Source organism: Mercenaria mercenaria, chromosome 14, assembly GCF_021730395.1.
Source record: "Mercenaria mercenaria strain notata chromosome 14, MADL_Memer_1, whole genome shotgun sequence".
Lineage (NCBI taxonomy): Eukaryota > Metazoa > Mollusca > Bivalvia > Venerida > Veneridae > Mercenaria > Mercenaria mercenaria.
The window spans coordinates 25,626,647-25,643,708 of record NC_069374.1 but is presented as its reverse complement, the minus strand read 5'-3'; the positions used below and the strand labels follow the sequence as shown (position 1 = coordinate 25,643,708).

The following is a 17,062-nucleotide window of genomic DNA, read 5'->3' as shown; positions in this document are numbered from 1 at the left end:
GTGGATTAAGCACAGATTGGTAACGATACTGACTTTCATAATTATCTAAATATTGTTTATATAACAAGACCGACTGATTAATACTGCGAGCTTGGTTTAGTCAGACTTTGGTCTTTGATGCGAGTAGGTTTTATGTCATTTCTATCAAAGATGTACGCCGCTTTCGTATGAGCGTTACTAACGTTTAAACATGGCACAAGTCAAACTGAACGTTTCCGGAACAATCTTTGAAATTGACATAAAAGAGCTTGAGGGCAGTGGGTTTCAGAGGTTAACAGCAATGTGTTATGATGCATCGAAAGCCGGTAAACCTTTAGAGTTCAAAATTAACCGACCAGCCGGATGTTTCAGTGCTATTTTATCGCATTATCAGACCGGAGAGTTACATATGCCTACAGGAGTTTGTCCCGGCGCATTCCGTCGGGAACTTGAATACTGGGAAGTTGATTATGGCGTTATGCAGGAATGCTGTCTGTATAAGTAAGTTACAATATTTTAACAAGTATCTGAAGCTAAGTGCATTTATTGTTGAAAGGAAAATAAGTATGCGAAAATAACTTTGTTAAAACCTAAATAATTCGAAACAAATGTATAAATATGTTATAGAACACTTAGGGGTTGAAACTGTGTTACATACGCGTGTTCATTTTGTTGTTTTATAACGTCGTGTAAATCCATTTTAATATTTAGAGATAAGAGGCAAAGCGGACACTATTTGATAGCTTTATTTCGTAGATATCATAAACAATTATATTCACCTTCGTAAAAGAAACTCTGAGTGCTATTAGTTCGAATCAACTCTCCTTTAGTCCAAATACTTAATCTAGACATAAACATTAAATAGAGGGCCTTCTTTATTTTTTATAAAACTGAGAAACTTCAAATGACAGCATTACATACCAAGACCTTTTTTTAAATGTCGTGAGCTTACATTTTCTTGAATAACATTGTCACTGCTGAATAAAGGAATTCATTTTTTAATGCCAGAAAAATATTTCCAGTCAAAACCTCAAATTGTATTGGTGGTGTGTGACCTAAGTCAATAACGCAATTATTTCATGATGAAAATGCTATGAACATTTAAATGTCGGTCATAGATCTGCAAAGCCCGACATGGCCACAGGTGCCCGTCCAGTCTTGGTGCCGATATGGGTACCGCCCCGTCAAAAAAAGTTAAAATCGACTGTTTGAATCCTAAAACGAAAAAAAACAACATTGAGAATAAAAATTCTATATACCCTTAGATGGAAAAGGTGCTTGTGTTGCCGTAACGCTATGGAGGTTTATTAGGACACGCTGTGGAACAACCAAAATGTCTAGTTCAGTAACAATGCAGGCTACCTTGCTACCATTTACACATCATGCATTTATAAAATAAAAACCCTATGCCGTTCTTGGCGTCTTTGGATTTAAATGCAAATTATTTAAGGTTGTATGCTAGGTAGAACAGGATTGTATACTGTTTTCTGAAGTCCCGATGTGTGAACGGTAGCAGGGTAGCTTGCACTGGTACTGAACTGGACATATTGGTTGTTCCACAGCGTGACCTAGTAAACCTCCATAGCGTTACGGCAACATAAATAAGAACCTTTTCCATTTAATAGTATACAGGAAAAAAATTCGTTTTAGGATTAAAACAGTGGTTTTTAACTTTTTTGAGGGGATCGCACCTATTTGGGCACCAAGACTTGACGCGCACCTGTGAACATAGCAAGGAAAATGAGCTAAATGCTCTATAGAACAAAAAGAGCCGAGATCTGTTTGAAGCCGCCATTATTCTATACTTTTTTTTTCTGCGCTACTTCTCTAGCCTGTATGTTCTTTATTTTAGTCACCGAAAAATATTTAAAACAACTATACCCACAGACCAAAATGATTTGAACAAAACGTTATTGACTAATGCAGTTCTCTCTATAATAGAAGAATTTTCAGACATAAAATTATTGTTAGAAGAAATCCGGAAATACTGTAATATTTGTAAAAAGTAGTGATAGATTTGAAAGTTGATATTAAACCTGTTTCTCCATTGACGTCGGTGTAAAACTACCTCGGTTTTGATGACAAAAAAGATTTTGATGACCAGCAAATATACATCATTTTTCATCCATGTATCCTGCATCAAAAGTAATGCCACTGTTTACAATTAACTTGATAAAATGACTAACTTCCAGTATAAAATAAGCAATGTATAAGGCCAGTGTTTTTGATGATTGGATGCCTTCAGTTAAAACGGCAATCATTGGATTCAATGAACATGTATGTTTCTTAAATGGAAGTACTTTCAATATGATAAAATAGCGTTGTGAAACCTCAAAATGGTAGTCACTACCAACATGACCAAAATTCGGCCGAGTTTTGGCAGCGACAAAATACGTTGCAAGGGTACATATGATGTGTTAAGGATCATGGAATGGAACGTATTTTGGTAGTGTTTTTTTGTTTTTTTTTGTACATCAGGGGTTGTGCTCATCTTAACATAACGCACAAAAGAAAGAGATGAAAGGAGAGAATGTCTTCTATAAACATAGTGGGGGAGGGGGTTCTGAGTTCCTCTTCCAAGATACATTTTAGTATAAAAACAACGAAAATGTAGATTCCTGAGTGAGACATTACATATGTATATTTTTGTGCATGTTGGACAAAGCTTCATTACTCATGCTACGCTCCTTTAAGAGGAAATCTTGATACAGTTGTACTTTCAAAGGTTGCTGGGTACAGTAATATTTATTTAACTGATCCTTACTGCAGGTACCAGTCCTTTATTGATGACGAGGAAACGCGAAATAGTTTCTTAGACAAAGCGGTGACCTCAGCGGCAGATGTCTCGGCCGCTGATTCTTCGGTTGTCATCGGAAAATACCAGAAATTCAGAAAGCGACTTTGGAAAATCGTTGACAACAATGAAACCTCAGTTCTTGCAAAAGTATGTATAGACTGAATGTTTCTATATATTTTAAAACCAAAGTAAAGCAACAGTTTGGCAGGGAGAAAAGACCTGGATATTAATGCGTTCAAAAAAATAATTTTAAAGTTATGTAAACATTTTTTTTTTTAAATTGAGTTCTTTGTTTCCAGCTGTATAATAATGACTGCATTATTTGGGGGAAAATGGTCAGTTCGAACGACAATCTAAATGCAGTTGCAAGCTGGTCTTTTTGATGTCGCAAGTCAGAAAAAAATAAAACATTGACCCGCATTTCTTCTAGTATAAGATTTGCTCAAACTTTTTTACCGGTTTCATATCTTGAATACTTTGGAAATGAAATATGATTAACACAGTTTATTAACAAAGAAGTTCAACTTCTCTGCAAGTCCATCTATATTATGGCGAAGTATAGAATTCCGGAACTAGTTGGTAAGCGTTACATTTGAGGATCAAGCCTTACCTTTACAATAAAAAAACAAAACTGTAAACATGTCTGGTCTGAGGTGAAAACAGCTTATTGGTACTTACTCCTCGACCACGCAAAGTACAGATCTCAGAGAAAAAATATTCATTGATGGTTAAGATTTGTCTTTGACCTTAGATGCGGATATCTATTTATAAAATTTATACCAGGCAAAGGTAAAGGCTCAATTTTCTTTTGCAATGATATAATTGAGCCGTGCCATGAGAAAACCAACATAGTAGGTTTGCGACCAGCATGGATCAAGACCAGCCTGCGCATCCGCACAGTCTGGTCAGGATCCATGCTGTTCGCTAACAGTTTCTCTAATTACAACAGGCTTTGAAAGCGAACACCATGGATCCTGACCAGACTGCGCGGATGCGCAGGCTGGTCTGGATCCATGCTGGTCGCAAACCCACTATATGTTTGTTTTCTCACGACGCGGCTCATATTGAAAATGGTGCCAGACCTCATCTAACGGCCTAGATTAATGATCTCGTGTATGTTTCTGTACAGCACAAAATATTGTGTTTGACTTGTGTATTTCAGGTGTATTTCTACCTCGTGTTCTTCATGGTGTTACTGTCTATAGTATCAATGGCATACAGCACAGAGCCCTCCATGAGACGTCCGGTGTCTGAATGTGAGATGATAGAATATATGCAACACTCTGAAAATATTCACGCAAGCAAGGTTTGCCTTTCATTATGGTCCTCGCATATAGAGAACACCGTGCTCATTACAGTCCTCGCATTTAGAGAACATCGTGCTCATTACAGTACTCGCATGTAGAGAACATCGTGCTCATTACAGTCCTCGCATTTAGAGAACATCGTGCTCATTACAGTCCTCGCATATAGAGAACATCGTGCTCATTACAGTCCTCGCATATAGAGAACATCGTGCTCATTACAGTCCTCGCATATAGAGAACATCGTGCTCATTACAGTCCTCGCATATAGAGAACATCGTGCATGTTACGTTTCAATGCTTTTATTGTTTTGTCTACGTATATTATTGACACGGTTCACTGATTATGATAGAATGATGAAAGAGAAAAAAATACATGTGGTGATTTTTATCACATATTGGCTTGCTGATGTCCTGTTGAATTTACCAATACATCATCATGTACATATTTCCAAGTAACAAAAGACTGGCAAATCATTGTCAAAACATGGTTGTCACGTCTGAATTAACAGGAACATGCATGAAATATTCAATTTAACATGTTTTGAAGCTTTAATTGATACCCAGACGTATTAAGTACGAATAATTTTTTATGTTTAATAAAGTGTACATTTTTCATTTTCATGTTCAATATGTTATTAAAAGTGCCACACTCACTTCTAAATATCTTTCAAGATCATATTATTTTATAGGTACAAAGTATATTAGGGAATCCCGATTGTTCCAACAGCGAGTCTTGGGACAAACCGTTCTATAAGGAAAACTTTAAATGGACGTTCTTTACGTTCAGCTGGGGCTGGTCCACCTTCCAGAGAAATAACGCAAATAACGACACAAACACAGCAAACAGCAGCGGACAAAGGCCAAATATGCTTCAAAGAATTTTACAAGGAGGAGCGAAGACTACCGAGGTTCCAGAAGAGGAGGAGATATATATACCCGATCTCACGGTACCAAAACTGCCTTTTTGTGTCATTGATCACGTGGTTAATGCATTTTTCACCATCGATCTAATTCTTAGACTTGTTTCCTGCCCTTCTCTCCTGCAATACTTCCGCTCTGTGATAAACATCTTGGACACCGTGGCGTTAATTTGTTGTTATGTTTACAAAGTAACTGTGACGATAGAAAAAGAGTACCTGTATATGGACTCGACATGGGTCCTACTGTTAAACTATATGCAAGTGTTTCGTACACTTCGGCTTTTTCGGGTGGTGAAAAATGTCCGAGCTAGCAAAGTGCTTGCGTACTCACTGAGCCAAGATGTCCGTGACATTACTTTATTGGCTCTGCTCCTAATCGTCGGAATATCTACGTTCGCCTGTCTCTTCTACTTCGCAGAATCTCGCGAGACAATTCCCTCCATTCCGAATGCATGGTACTGGGCAATTGTAACAATGACTACAGTTGGCTATGGTGACATCTCGCCTGAAACGGGATTTGGGCGCGTGATTGCCTCGATCTGCGCAATATGCGGCGTTCTGCTGCTCGCGGTAACACTACCGATGTTTGTCAACAACTTTCTCACATTATATCAGTACTCCTGTGTCCATGAATCGATTGAGAAAAGGAAAAATGAGAAAGTAAGCAAAGAAATCTTGCCCGGCGAACAAACAAATTGCGGTACAGTAAAGCCGACGACAAAATTCTCCGAATTTCATGGTTACAGCGTGAACACCAAGGTCAAACCACCAGCGTACACGCCACCAAAGAAACCAGTCGACAACTTCAGGGAAAATACGATTTATCACGTGAAAGAGGCGGAAATAAAGCAACAGCTGTCGTAGATTGTAAAAAGTATGGTCTGTTTGTAAATAGTTCTGTTACAGTGTAGTTCCTCGGAACTAAGCACATGATGACAAGTATTGTAGTCTTCAAACAAGCATGTCTGACGAAATTTAAAAAGTTCTCTTAATACTGTTTTTCTTCTCATAAAGATATAGATCCAAGGTAAAAAAACAAACTTATCTGGAGTCAAATCTACAAATTCCTGTTGCTTTTCGTCACAATGTCAAGGACATGTCTTTAACAACCTAGGACCAGTCTACTGCAGAGCTTTACACGTTGCAGCAGTACAGCTTTTCTGTGATTCAAGACATCATGGCTAATAAACTAATAAACATTCTCGTTTTTGACGTTTTTACCCATTACATTTTGCATTTGTCTCACCTCTATCCTTTAAAAAAACATCTTCGTGCTTGAGAAGAAAAAACTTTGTGTCTTGATCAAGATGCCTATAATTATTTGTAAATACAATGAAAGTGTTAATAATGTCAAAAATTGTCGACCTATTAATACACGAAACTGAAGAATGAAGCAGTTTGATTCGTTGGCAGACAAATAAAGGAAATTGTCCATGAGAGGGGAGCAAAGGTATAAAGTTCATATAATACATTTTTGTCTTTTACTTTGAACAGAAATTCACAACTTAGAGCAGTGTTTGAAGTGATTCCATTGATAGTGTACATATACTTAGACTAAAGAAACAAAGACATGTGGTGTGTTGAGCATTGTAGGGACTGGGTAAAGAAATAGTCTTTTCCGTGGTAGATATATCAAGCCTCAAATCAAACTAATTTAGTGTTTAACACATGGACATTTGTAAGGCTTTTTTTTCATAATACCTACATTCGAAAAGTAATTGTTTGAGCTAAATAACATTGTAGGGCAAATTAAAAAAAAAAACTAATATTTTATAATTACCTAATAAAATTGCTAACTTCACAGAATAGTGTGAAAATCTGTAATATTTATTGTTCGCACTGTATACTATGTTTATTGTACTTGTCTTTTTTTCTGTTTCATACCATATAAAAGGGAATGATGCATACAAATTTAATTTTGATTGAAAATTGCAAGATGTACATAAATATGAGAGAATGTAGTAGTACATTTATGTTATGCTAAATGTAGTATCTGAAAAAGCCATAGACTTATCTGTTATTTTCAGTATCATGTCTATTGAATAAAAACATTCTCCTCCCTAAAATGTTCCTTACCCAGCCCAGAGATCGTCACTGAAATCATTAATGCCAAGGTTAGAGATTGTCCCAGATCAGAGATCGTCATAAGGATATTTGCTCAGGTCCGAGGTCGCCACAGTGGATCACTGCCCAAGTCAGGTCGGAGATTTTTCAGGTCAAAGATCATCAATGACATACTTGCGTGTGAGAGCATCGCCGAGATCATTGTCCAGGTCAGTTTGTTTTGGGTTTAACGCCGTTTTTCAACAGTATTTCAGTCATGTAACAGCGGGCAGTTAACCTAACCAGTGTTCCTGGATTCTGTACCAGTACAAACCTGTTCTCCGCAAGTAACTGCCAACTTCCCCATATGAATTACCAGAGATTGAGGACGAATTATGTCAGACCCAATGTCTTTAATCAAATCGTCACGGAGAACATACGCCGCGCCCGGGGATCGAAATGGCGACCCTGCGATCCGTAGACCAACGCTCGAGATACTTGCGTAGGCGAGAGAACGTCATTGAGACCATTGCCCAGGTCAGAGATTGTCAGTGGGATACTAGTAATTGTGTAGGCGGGTGGATGCCGCTGAGATCATTTCCTAGGTCAGATCTCGAGATGGCTATTGAGATACTTGCTATCGAGATTGTTGCGTAGGTGAGAAAACGTCACTGAGACCATTGCCCAGGTCAGATGTCATTGAGATACTTGTGTAGGTGAGAGAACGTCACTGAGACCATTGCCCAGGTCAGATGTCATTGAGATACTTGTGTAGGTGAGAAGTCATCACCGAAATACTTGCGTTGCTGAGAGATTGTAACAGAGATACTTGCGTAGGTGAGAAATCGTCACTGAGATCGTTGCGCAGGTCAGAGATTGTCATTGAGATACTTGCGTAGGTGAGAGATCGTCACTGAGATACTTGCGTAGGTGAGAAAACTTCACTGAGATCATTGCGATGGTAAGACATTGTCACTATAGGATCATTGCCCATGTCAGAGGTCGTCACCGAGAACATTTGCCGAAAATAATCATCATCCAGCAAGATCATTGCCAAAGTCAGAGATAGTCACCAAGATCATTGTCCAGGTCAATTTGTTTATTTTAGGGTTCAACGCCGTTTTTTTTTTCAACAGTACGGCGGGCAGTTAACTTAACCAGTGTTCCTAGATTCTGTCCTAGTACAAACCTCTTCTCCGCAAGTATCTGCCAACTTCCCCACATGAATCAGAGATAGAGGACGAATGATTTCAGACACAATGTCTTTCATCAAATCGTCACGGAGAACATACGCCCAGGGCTCGAACTCACGACCCCGAGATCCGTAGACATGCGCTCTCCCTATTGAGCTAAACGGGCGGACGCTTTTCCAGGTCAAAGATCGTCACTGAGATCATTCCCCAAGTTGGAGATCGTCACTTACATCACTGCCCAGGTCAAAACACAAACTCGCAGCATCTTGATTGGGAGGTTATACTCTCTGGTGGGACCACACGCTGATACTCATGTTACCCATTGAAAATAATTATCTTTCCCACTCTGGTTCTCAAAAAATGATAAAGTGTTTCTAATACTAACAAACCACTGAATATTAATTGAGATCTATACAACATATTATATTCTGTTTAATTTATACAGACTTCAGTCCACTATTTTTGTAACCGGCCATTTATAGATCCCAGTAGATGTATAATCCAACTCATGTACAGAATCCACCAGAACGGTGAACCTGGCTGCTTTCAGGTCAGTCACTGATTTGTAATTTTACTATTGCATGTACCTGGGATTCACCTGGCGGGGATAACATTTATTTTTTCTGACCTGTAACTTTGGAACACGACGGGATTAAGACCGAAGGCCGGTGCTCCTCTTTTGTCGGTTTAAACACCCAGGTAACAATAATGAGTTTTATATACTGACCGTTCCGTGGCGGTGCCCCGCTGTGTTTCCCTATGTTTTCCTGTTTTACTAAATGTATTTATATGGAAATGCAAATCACTTACACATCGATATACACAGTGCTGTAGGGTTTGTTTTCATGAGGCTACGTTCATAAAGTTATTCCACGAATGGTGGTACCAGATACTTGAAGATCTACAGGCTAATTTAAAGGATAATTCTGACATAGGCTTTTGTTTGTTTGTTGTTGTTGTTGTTTTTTTCAACAGTATATCAGTTATGTTACGGCGGGCATTTTAACCTAACAAGTGTTCCTGGATTCTGTGCAAGTACAAACCTGTTCTGCGCAAGTAAATGCCAACTTCCCTACATGAATCAGAGGTGGAGGACGAATGATTTAAGATACAATGTCTTGATATATCAAATTGTCACGGAGAACATACGGCCCAACCGGGGATTAAACTCATGACCCCGCGATCCGAAGATCTGCTCTCTTCCTATTGAGCTAAGCGGGCGGGCTCTGAAATTTGTTAAAAAGGACAGTTCTGACATTGGTATTTAGATTTCTCCACAGATTTGTTATTGATATAACCACAAAAACTTTCATATTTAATTTTCCAATCACCTTATTAATCATTCTATTCGGTTTCTGTTAGAAACATTATGACATACTTAAAAGTACTCTCAGATTGTCTTTCAATAAAAATCTCTAAATATGACACAGGTAATTACGTTACTCAGTGTATGTAAGTAATAAACATCCAACTAGCTTTTTCTGCAATCACAATTTAGCCACAGAGTGTTCGTCCACTAGATCCTTTAACCTAAGATTGCATATCTTCTTCACTTCATTTGTGCCTGTATTTGCCTCTACTTCGACAGAATTATTGAGTCTTCTTTCCAAACCAAACAAAATGGCTTCCTTTTTGTTTTCTCTAGCGCATATAACAAAAGGAAAACCAAACTTCTCCCTGTATTTCGTATTCAACTTCGACATTTTCTCTCTCTCCTCCTCCGTCATTTTATCTAGCCCGGCACTAGCATGTTCTCTTGTGGATTCAGATGTAAGACTGTTCGACTGTGCAAGTTTACCGGCAAGGTCCGGGTAAAGTCGAAGAACTCCAGATTTACCTGCAGAAGAATTTAAATAAGTAAGTTGTCTCTATAAGAAACTGATTTTTTTATTGTAAATACAATTAGTTTCAGTTAAAACATCATTCTGCAATTAATGTCCGTTTGCGATATGACTTTCTACAAGCAAAAGGTACGAACACAAGCTAAACTGACTTTCGCACAACAAGGTGTTTACAGTATATACTTGTTGGCCCTAGGGGATAACTTGAACAATCCTTGTAGAGGACCACTAGATGGTGTTATATACACAATATCAAAGCCCTAGGACCTGTTGGTTTGGACAAGAAGATATTTTCAGTTTCTCCTTTCGGTTGCCATGGCAACCAGCGTATAGTATTAAATTGAATTATTTGAACAATGTTTAAATAAGACCATCCAAGGAACATCCCTGTGAAGTTTCATCAAAATAGGCCTGGTAGTTTAGGAGGATCTGTTGATTAAAAGAAAGTGTTGTCGGACGACGGACAATCACTGATCACAATAGCTCGGCCTTGAGCACTTCGTGCTCAGGTGAGCTAATAAAGTAGCTAATAAAGTAAAAACATCCATACAATCATAATTACTTTAACCACACACAAAGTACACGTACTCATTTAGTCATATCTATGTTAATTACACTTAAAGCGGGGCAAACATATCATACACATATTTAAAGTAAACACATTCATTCAATCATATCTTTTTAATTATACATGAATCAAACACATCCATATAGTCATACCTATCCGATTACACATAAAGTTTAAAACAACTGTTGTAATACCTGACAGAGGAAGCTGTTCTATAAATTCATTAAATTTTGACTGCATTTCTCCGTAGTTTCGGAATGGTCTGTCTCCCCACACTACCGCTGCGCAGAGCGCACAGTGCTCTACTACATTACCAAATATCGCAATGAAATCATCGTAGGCTAGAGAGTTCACTTCTGATATGTTCCGCTTTCTCTTTTCTTCTGTCATTCTACAAAGAAAATGAATCAAAGTTATGAACCAGGTAAAATACCTTGTGAAATGGCCTTTTTTATGAAGATGGCTCAGTTTGTCAAATTTTATAGCGGTATTTGGGGGAAAACAAGGACGTAAGATTACACAAAATTGTTAAGCAATTATTTCTACAACAAAAGGCAAATGGTGCAAGCTTTAATATCAGACAATAAGTTATACCAATTCATCATTGCTTTTTCGTTTTGTTAATCTGTCTTTATTTTGCGGAAAATATATGACAAAATGGCCAGTAACAAAAAAGCAAGTACATTTGTATATACATGCATCTTCAGGGAATTTTTTTCCCTCTTGTTGTTGTAGTCATTGACGTTGATGTTATGACAAGAGATGCCAGTCGAAAACGTTTTGAGAATAATAATTAATATGGTTAAGATGCAATTTATGACCATTTTGTAATTTGAGCTTGCTAAACTAGTAAAATCTAAAAAAAAAACAAAAAAAAAAAAAAAAAAAAAACAATCTTCTATAGTAATATGTATGTGAGGAAACAGAAGGTCCCATTAAAGGGAAAAGCATAAAAGACCAAACGTGTGGAAGAAAGAAAAATCTAAAAAAATCATAGTACTGTATTACTATTCATATGATCATTAGTATCCATATGATCCGCGCCATGAGATAACCAACATAGTGGCTTTGTGACCAGCATGGATCCAGGCTGTTCGCTTTCAAAGCCTATTGTAATTAGGGAAACCGTTAGTGAACAGCATGGATCCTGACCAGACTGCGCGGATGCGCAGGCTGGTCTGGATCCATGCTGGTCACAAAGCCACTATGTTAGTTTTCTCATGGTGCGGCTCAATTATGATCTAATGTAAGGGAAAAGATTTAATGGAGTTGCGTTAGACCGAATGACCAAGGAAGTAATATCTGTATCAAAGATTTAGTTATCGCCATCAATTAGATGAATAAAATAGTAAACTTAAAGTACTAAGTATTTGCTAAACTATTGTATTGAAGAACTTTGATAAATAAAGAATATAATATATAAAAATAAAACTTCACAAACAGGAAATGGGCAACATAAACTTAAGATCTACAGGTTGTTACATGTAGATTCTCCTACTGAAAGCTACAATGCCTCACAAGTGCACTCGTAGAATTTTGATGGAGAAATACCGTTATAAGGTTAGTAAAAAAAAATAATGTGAATGTCAGGGACCGTTTTAATTATGTTAATGCAATGGAAGATAAAAACACATGAAACAAGTTACGTTGCAAAGTCCATTGTATGTACATGTAATAATGATTAAGCATAACTTGAACATGTCGTGACATTGAATAAATACGAGGCATTGAATTAATATAAGATGTGGTATCTTAGTTGGCTTGCTAATTTAATTTTTTCACGGCTTGATAATTACCGTATGCCACACTGGAAAAGTATGCCCCCTTTTTAAGTAAGAAAAGTTATCTTAAGCATTTTTCACGCTTCTGCACGCCTATCCAGTTGTTTACTTTCAATATTTTCATCGTTCTGTACACCTATCCAGTTGTTTACTTTCAATATTTTCATTGTTCTGTACACCTATCCAGCTGTTTACTTTATATATTTTTATCGTTCTGTAAACCTATCCAGTTATTCACTTCCAATATTTTCATCGTTCTGCACACCTATCCAGTTGTTTACTTCACATATTGTCATCGTTCTGCAAACATATCCTGTTGTTTACTTCACATATTAACATCGTTCTGCAATTCTATCCCATATTATCATCTCTCTGCACACCTTTCATGTTATTTATTTCATATAATGACATCGTTCTGCAAAACTATCCAATACTGTCATCGTTCTGCATGCACTTTTCCTGTTATTTACTTCAAATAGTGACGTCGTTCTGCAATCATTTCCTGCTGTTTACTTCACACAGTGATATCGTTCTGCAAACCTTTCTTGTTGTTTACTTCACATAGTGATATCGTTCTGGAAACCTGTACCATATGATCACCGCTCTGCAAACATTTCTTGTTGTTTACTTCAAATAGTGACATCGTTCTGCAAAACTATCCCATATTGTCATCTTTTCCATACTGACATCGCTCTGCAAACCTTTCCTATTGTTTACTTCACATAGTGACATCGTTCTGGAAACCTATCCCATATGATCATCGCTCTGCAAACCTTTCCTGTTGTTTACTTCACATATTGACATCGTTCTGCAATTCTATCTCATATTGTCATAGTTCTGCAAACCTTTCCTGCTGTTTACTTCCCATATTTCCATTGTTCTGCAAATCTATCCCGTTGTTTACTTCACATAGTGGCATCGTTCTGCAAACCTACCCAATACTGACATATCGTTCTGCAAATTTACCCTGTTGTTTACTTCACATAGTGACATCGTTCTGCATATCTTTCCCATACTGAAATCGTTCTGCAAACCTACCCAATACTGACATATCGTTCTGCAAATTTACCCTGTTGTTTACTTCACATAGTGACATCGTTCTGCATATCTTTCCAACTGAAATCGTTCTGCAACCTTTCCTGTGTTTACTTCACATATTGACATGTTCTGAAATTCATCTCATATTGTCATAGTTCTGCAAACCTTTCCTCTGTTTACTTCCCATATTTCCATTGTTCTGCAAATCTATCCCGTTGTTTACTTCACATAGAGGCATCGTTCTGCAAACCTACCCAATACTGACATATCGTTCTGCAAATTTACCCTGTTGTTTACTTCACATTGTGACATCGTTCTGCATACCTTTCCCATACTGAAATCTTTCTGCAAACCTTTCCTGTTGTTTACTTCACATATTGACATCGTTCTGCAAACCTATCCCACATGATCATCGCTCTGCAAACCTTTCCTGCTGTTTACTTCCCATATTTTCATTGTTCTGCAAATCTATCCCGTTGTTTACTACACATAGTGGCATCGTTCTGCAAACCTACCCAATACTGACATATCGTTCTGCAAATCTATCCTGTTGTTTACTTCACATAGTGACATCGTTCTGCATACCTATCCTATAATGACATATCGTTCTGCAAACCTATCCTGTTGTTTACTTCACATAGTGACATCGTTCTGCAAACCTATCCTGCTGTTTATTTTCCATACCATTGTTCTGCAAGCCTGCCCTTTTGTCTGCACCGCGCCAGACCAATTTAATTTTATAAATGCTTACTAATAAACACTTACCTATACTAAATATATAAAGTAGGTTTCCATAGAGCTAAATTCATAATGAAATTTAATATTAAATAGTCTAGATTGTTAAAAAACAGCCTGTATTTTCAATGGTAGATCTAGTACGTGTATCTATACATACAGTATGTACTATTTTAAACCTAGTGCATAGTACTGTTAATATACAAACTTGTTACTAACTATATGAAGTAATTTTTCATCTTTTGATATGAAATTTGGATCTAACTTACCTTTAAATTGTCCTAACTGGATGCTAAATTCTTTTATTTGTACAAACACAGACTTCATTTCAGTACAGCTCGTTTAAATGGGTCAGCCGTGTTATTGTACTTATAAAATAAACTGGTCCGGTTTATACTAATCCCCAATGATAACGTGATTCCCGCCGAAACGCGAGGACGAGTCTAATTCATGATAACTGATGAAATAACCATTCATAATGCTTGCACATTACTTGACAAGCAAATATTAGTATTTGTTTCATTTCAAATATCCAGTAAAAGTATATGGCAACATAGCTCAGTGGGATAAAATGCAGACAATGATTGGGTGTAAGCGGATCGTTTTGTGGGTTCGAATCCTCACGAGGGTTTGTTTTGTTGTTTTTTTCAGATTTTTGTTTTTGTTTTTCCTATTCGTTTTCATTTTTGCTTCCGTATTTTTGTTTCTTTCTTTGATGGTTTATTGTCAAGCACGCTTGCGGTGAGCTCGATATAGTCGCCACTTTCTGTGTATGTGCGTGCGTACGTCCATCTGTCCGATTTTGTCCGGACCATAACTTTGACATGCATGGACCAATCTTGTTTAGAGTTTCGCAATAATATTTAACTCAATGAGAAGGCTGTCATGCGCAAACTCCATGTTCCTATCTCAAGGTCAAATTGAAGTTTGTCGGAGCATTTCTCCTTCAGCATGGTAGGATTTTGATGTAACTGGCATGAATGTTCACCATTATAAGACGGAGTGTCATGCGTAAGAACAGTCCTTAGGTCAAAGGTCCAGGTCGCACTAAGAGGTCAAATGTGCTGGTGGCTCGACATTTGCCCGTGGCATACTTGTATTTGTATTATGTCTTTATATAACACTAGTATGTTCATATTTGCATGGCTACGTGCATGCATTTAATCAAAATCATTTTGTTGTGTAATAAACTCAAAAACTATTCTCATCTGCAATATCGCCTTTCGATACCTCTCTGTCGTGTTGCACAGAGCTATGAAGAATCTAAATTTTAGCAAAGGTGAAATATAAATTTAAAAAGAAATAAATATTGATGCTTTCGAACCCACACGGCAAAAGATCTGTTGAATATGGACTGTATGCTTTACCACTGAGCTAATTCGTAACTGGTACAAAACCTGGAAATATTTAGATTGTAACATTTTAGATAAATGTTGAATTCCCTATGCTCCATTTTAATCTATTTATAGTCATGTTTGTAAATATCAAGTTATCGTTGGGGCATAGTACATACAGTCTGACCCAGATATATATGACAATGTCACATGATGTTATATGTACTGGTGAAGTTTTCTTTAAAGCTGGGTTTTATTTCTAGAAATCTTTCCACATTGCTACTGAAAACCATGGAGGTAAAGACCTCCGTGTGAAAACTGCATGACCAGCAACGGAAAATAAAAACATGTTCGCGAAGACAGTTTTTATTTCATACAGTATCGCTTTTACTTTAGTTTAAACATATTTTATTGCAAACGATACATGTTTATAATACAAATAAACACATACCGAGGGCTCAACGCGAAACTAGCTTAAGGGTATATAGAAATAGAAGCAGATAGACTAGTTTCGCGCTGAGCTCTCGATGCGTTATTTTAACATAAGATAAATTGAAATTAGAAAAGCATGTTACGTAATGTATACATTGAAATCAGAAGCAAAAGGCTTTAACTTAAATACAAGTTAAAGCGACAGTAACTGTTACAGTATTTAAAACCTCTAGATAAACTTAAATTAATATAGAGCACGTTTAAGTACATAAAAGGTATTAACTATAAAACACACATACCTTACATCATGATGACATATGAGCACTCAAGATTCCGTTGGTTTTTTTTCAGTGATCAAGAGATAGCGTTACATGATGTATTTAAATATTGTTCATCTTTTTGAATTTGTAGAAACATAAATACAAGATAAAAGCTATATTAACATTATAACAAAAGATATTCAAATATCATTTTCAGCAGGTTAATATATTTTTCTACACTAAACAGCTTATTGATACAGAAGTAGAAATAGGCTTACCTTTTCCGCCGCCGGTGAAATGCTTTATTTTGTATTCGTCAGAACTGAGTACAATCGTTTAATAACATTTCAGTTAATGTAATTCAATCATAACTAAAATCGAGTAATAGGAAGCTAATTTATTTTCAGATGCCATATCCCGCTAATGCTCTAATGACAGAAAATTATCATACCTATTAATCATACAAAGCAAATCATCTGTTTATCCGCGTAACCTCTTAGTATAACATACACTCGATAATGCTGTGTACTGTGAGGGGAAGTAATCGCGTTTTTCATTACATAGGCGTAGCCCCATTTAGGTTATTAATATTTTAAACATCGAAGAACAAAGATAAACTTGCGCATAAATGTGCAACTCGCTACGATGTGCGCGTGTATATTTATATATACAATGTAAATATATACAATGTATATATATATATATTTTTTAAATCGCCATTTTCGACGTTGCGTTATAAATATGCTAAATAAGAGTTTTTAGTTCTAGTCTAGTTTGATAGATAGATATCTTTATTGCCTCCTCATAGGGAGAGTATAGCACATAAATATATACA

At 36.8% G+C, this 17,062-nt stretch overlaps 2 protein-coding genes across 5 annotated transcripts; one reads left to right on the top strand and one right to left on the bottom strand.

Annotated features, from left to right (window-relative positions):
- The first annotated feature begins 190 nt into the window (after nucleotides 1-190).
- On the top strand, nucleotides 191-5,866 carry LOC123526704 (potassium voltage-gated channel protein Shaw-like). Its single transcript, XM_045305951.2, has 4 exons — nucleotides 191-480; nucleotides 2,749-2,923; nucleotides 3,939-4,082; nucleotides 4,772-5,866. Exons 1-4 carry the CDS (start codon nucleotides 191-193, stop codon nucleotides 5,864-5,866), a joined length of 1,704 nt encoding a protein of 567 aa, XP_045161886.2.
- Nucleotides 5,867-9,540: 3,674 nt separating this feature from the next.
- On the bottom strand, nucleotides 9,541-16,782 carry LOC123527070 (2-oxo-4-hydroxy-4-carboxy-5-ureidoimidazoline decarboxylase-like). 4 transcript variants are annotated; one of them, XM_045306329.2, is made up of 3 exons: nucleotides 16,679-16,782; nucleotides 10,842-11,038; nucleotides 9,541-10,075 (listed from the first exon to the last, which is right to left on the bottom strand). In XM_045306329.2, the coding sequence occupies exons 1-3, from the start codon at nucleotides 16,687-16,689 to the stop codon at nucleotides 9,726-9,728; spliced, it is 558 nt and encodes a 185-aa protein (XP_045162264.1). In that variant the 5' UTR covers nucleotides 16,690-16,782; the 3' UTR covers nucleotides 9,541-9,725. The 4 variants fall into 4 exon arrangements, with proteins under 4 accessions (XP_045162264.1, XP_045162265.1, XP_045162266.1 ...); XM_045306330.2 differs by lacking the exon at nucleotides 16,679-16,782 and adding an exon at nucleotides 16,506-16,672; XM_045306331.2 differs by lacking the exon at nucleotides 16,679-16,782 and adding an exon at nucleotides 14,471-14,584.
- Between the last annotated feature and the right edge of the window lie 280 nt (nucleotides 16,783-17,062).

Excerpts from the sequence above, each read along its gene's own strand:
- LOC123527070 (XM_045306329.2), bottom strand. Across the intron at positions 10,076-10,841 it reads AGAACAGCTTCCTCTGTCAG|GTAAATCTGGAGTTCTTCGA; the intron begins GTATTACAACAG and ends ATTCTTCTGCAG.
- LOC123526704 (XM_045305951.2), top strand. The coding sequence starts at position 191 with ATGGCACAAGTCAAACTGAACGTTTCCGGAACAATCTTTGAAATTGAC. Across the intron at positions 481-2,748 it reads CAGGAATGCTGTCTGTATAA|GTACCAGTCCTTTATTGATG; the intron begins GTAAGTTACAAT and ends TCCTTACTGCAG. Across the intron at positions 4,083-4,771 it reads AAAATATTCACGCAAGCAAG|GTACAAAGTATATTAGGGAA; the intron begins GTTTGCCTTTCA and ends ATTATTTTATAG.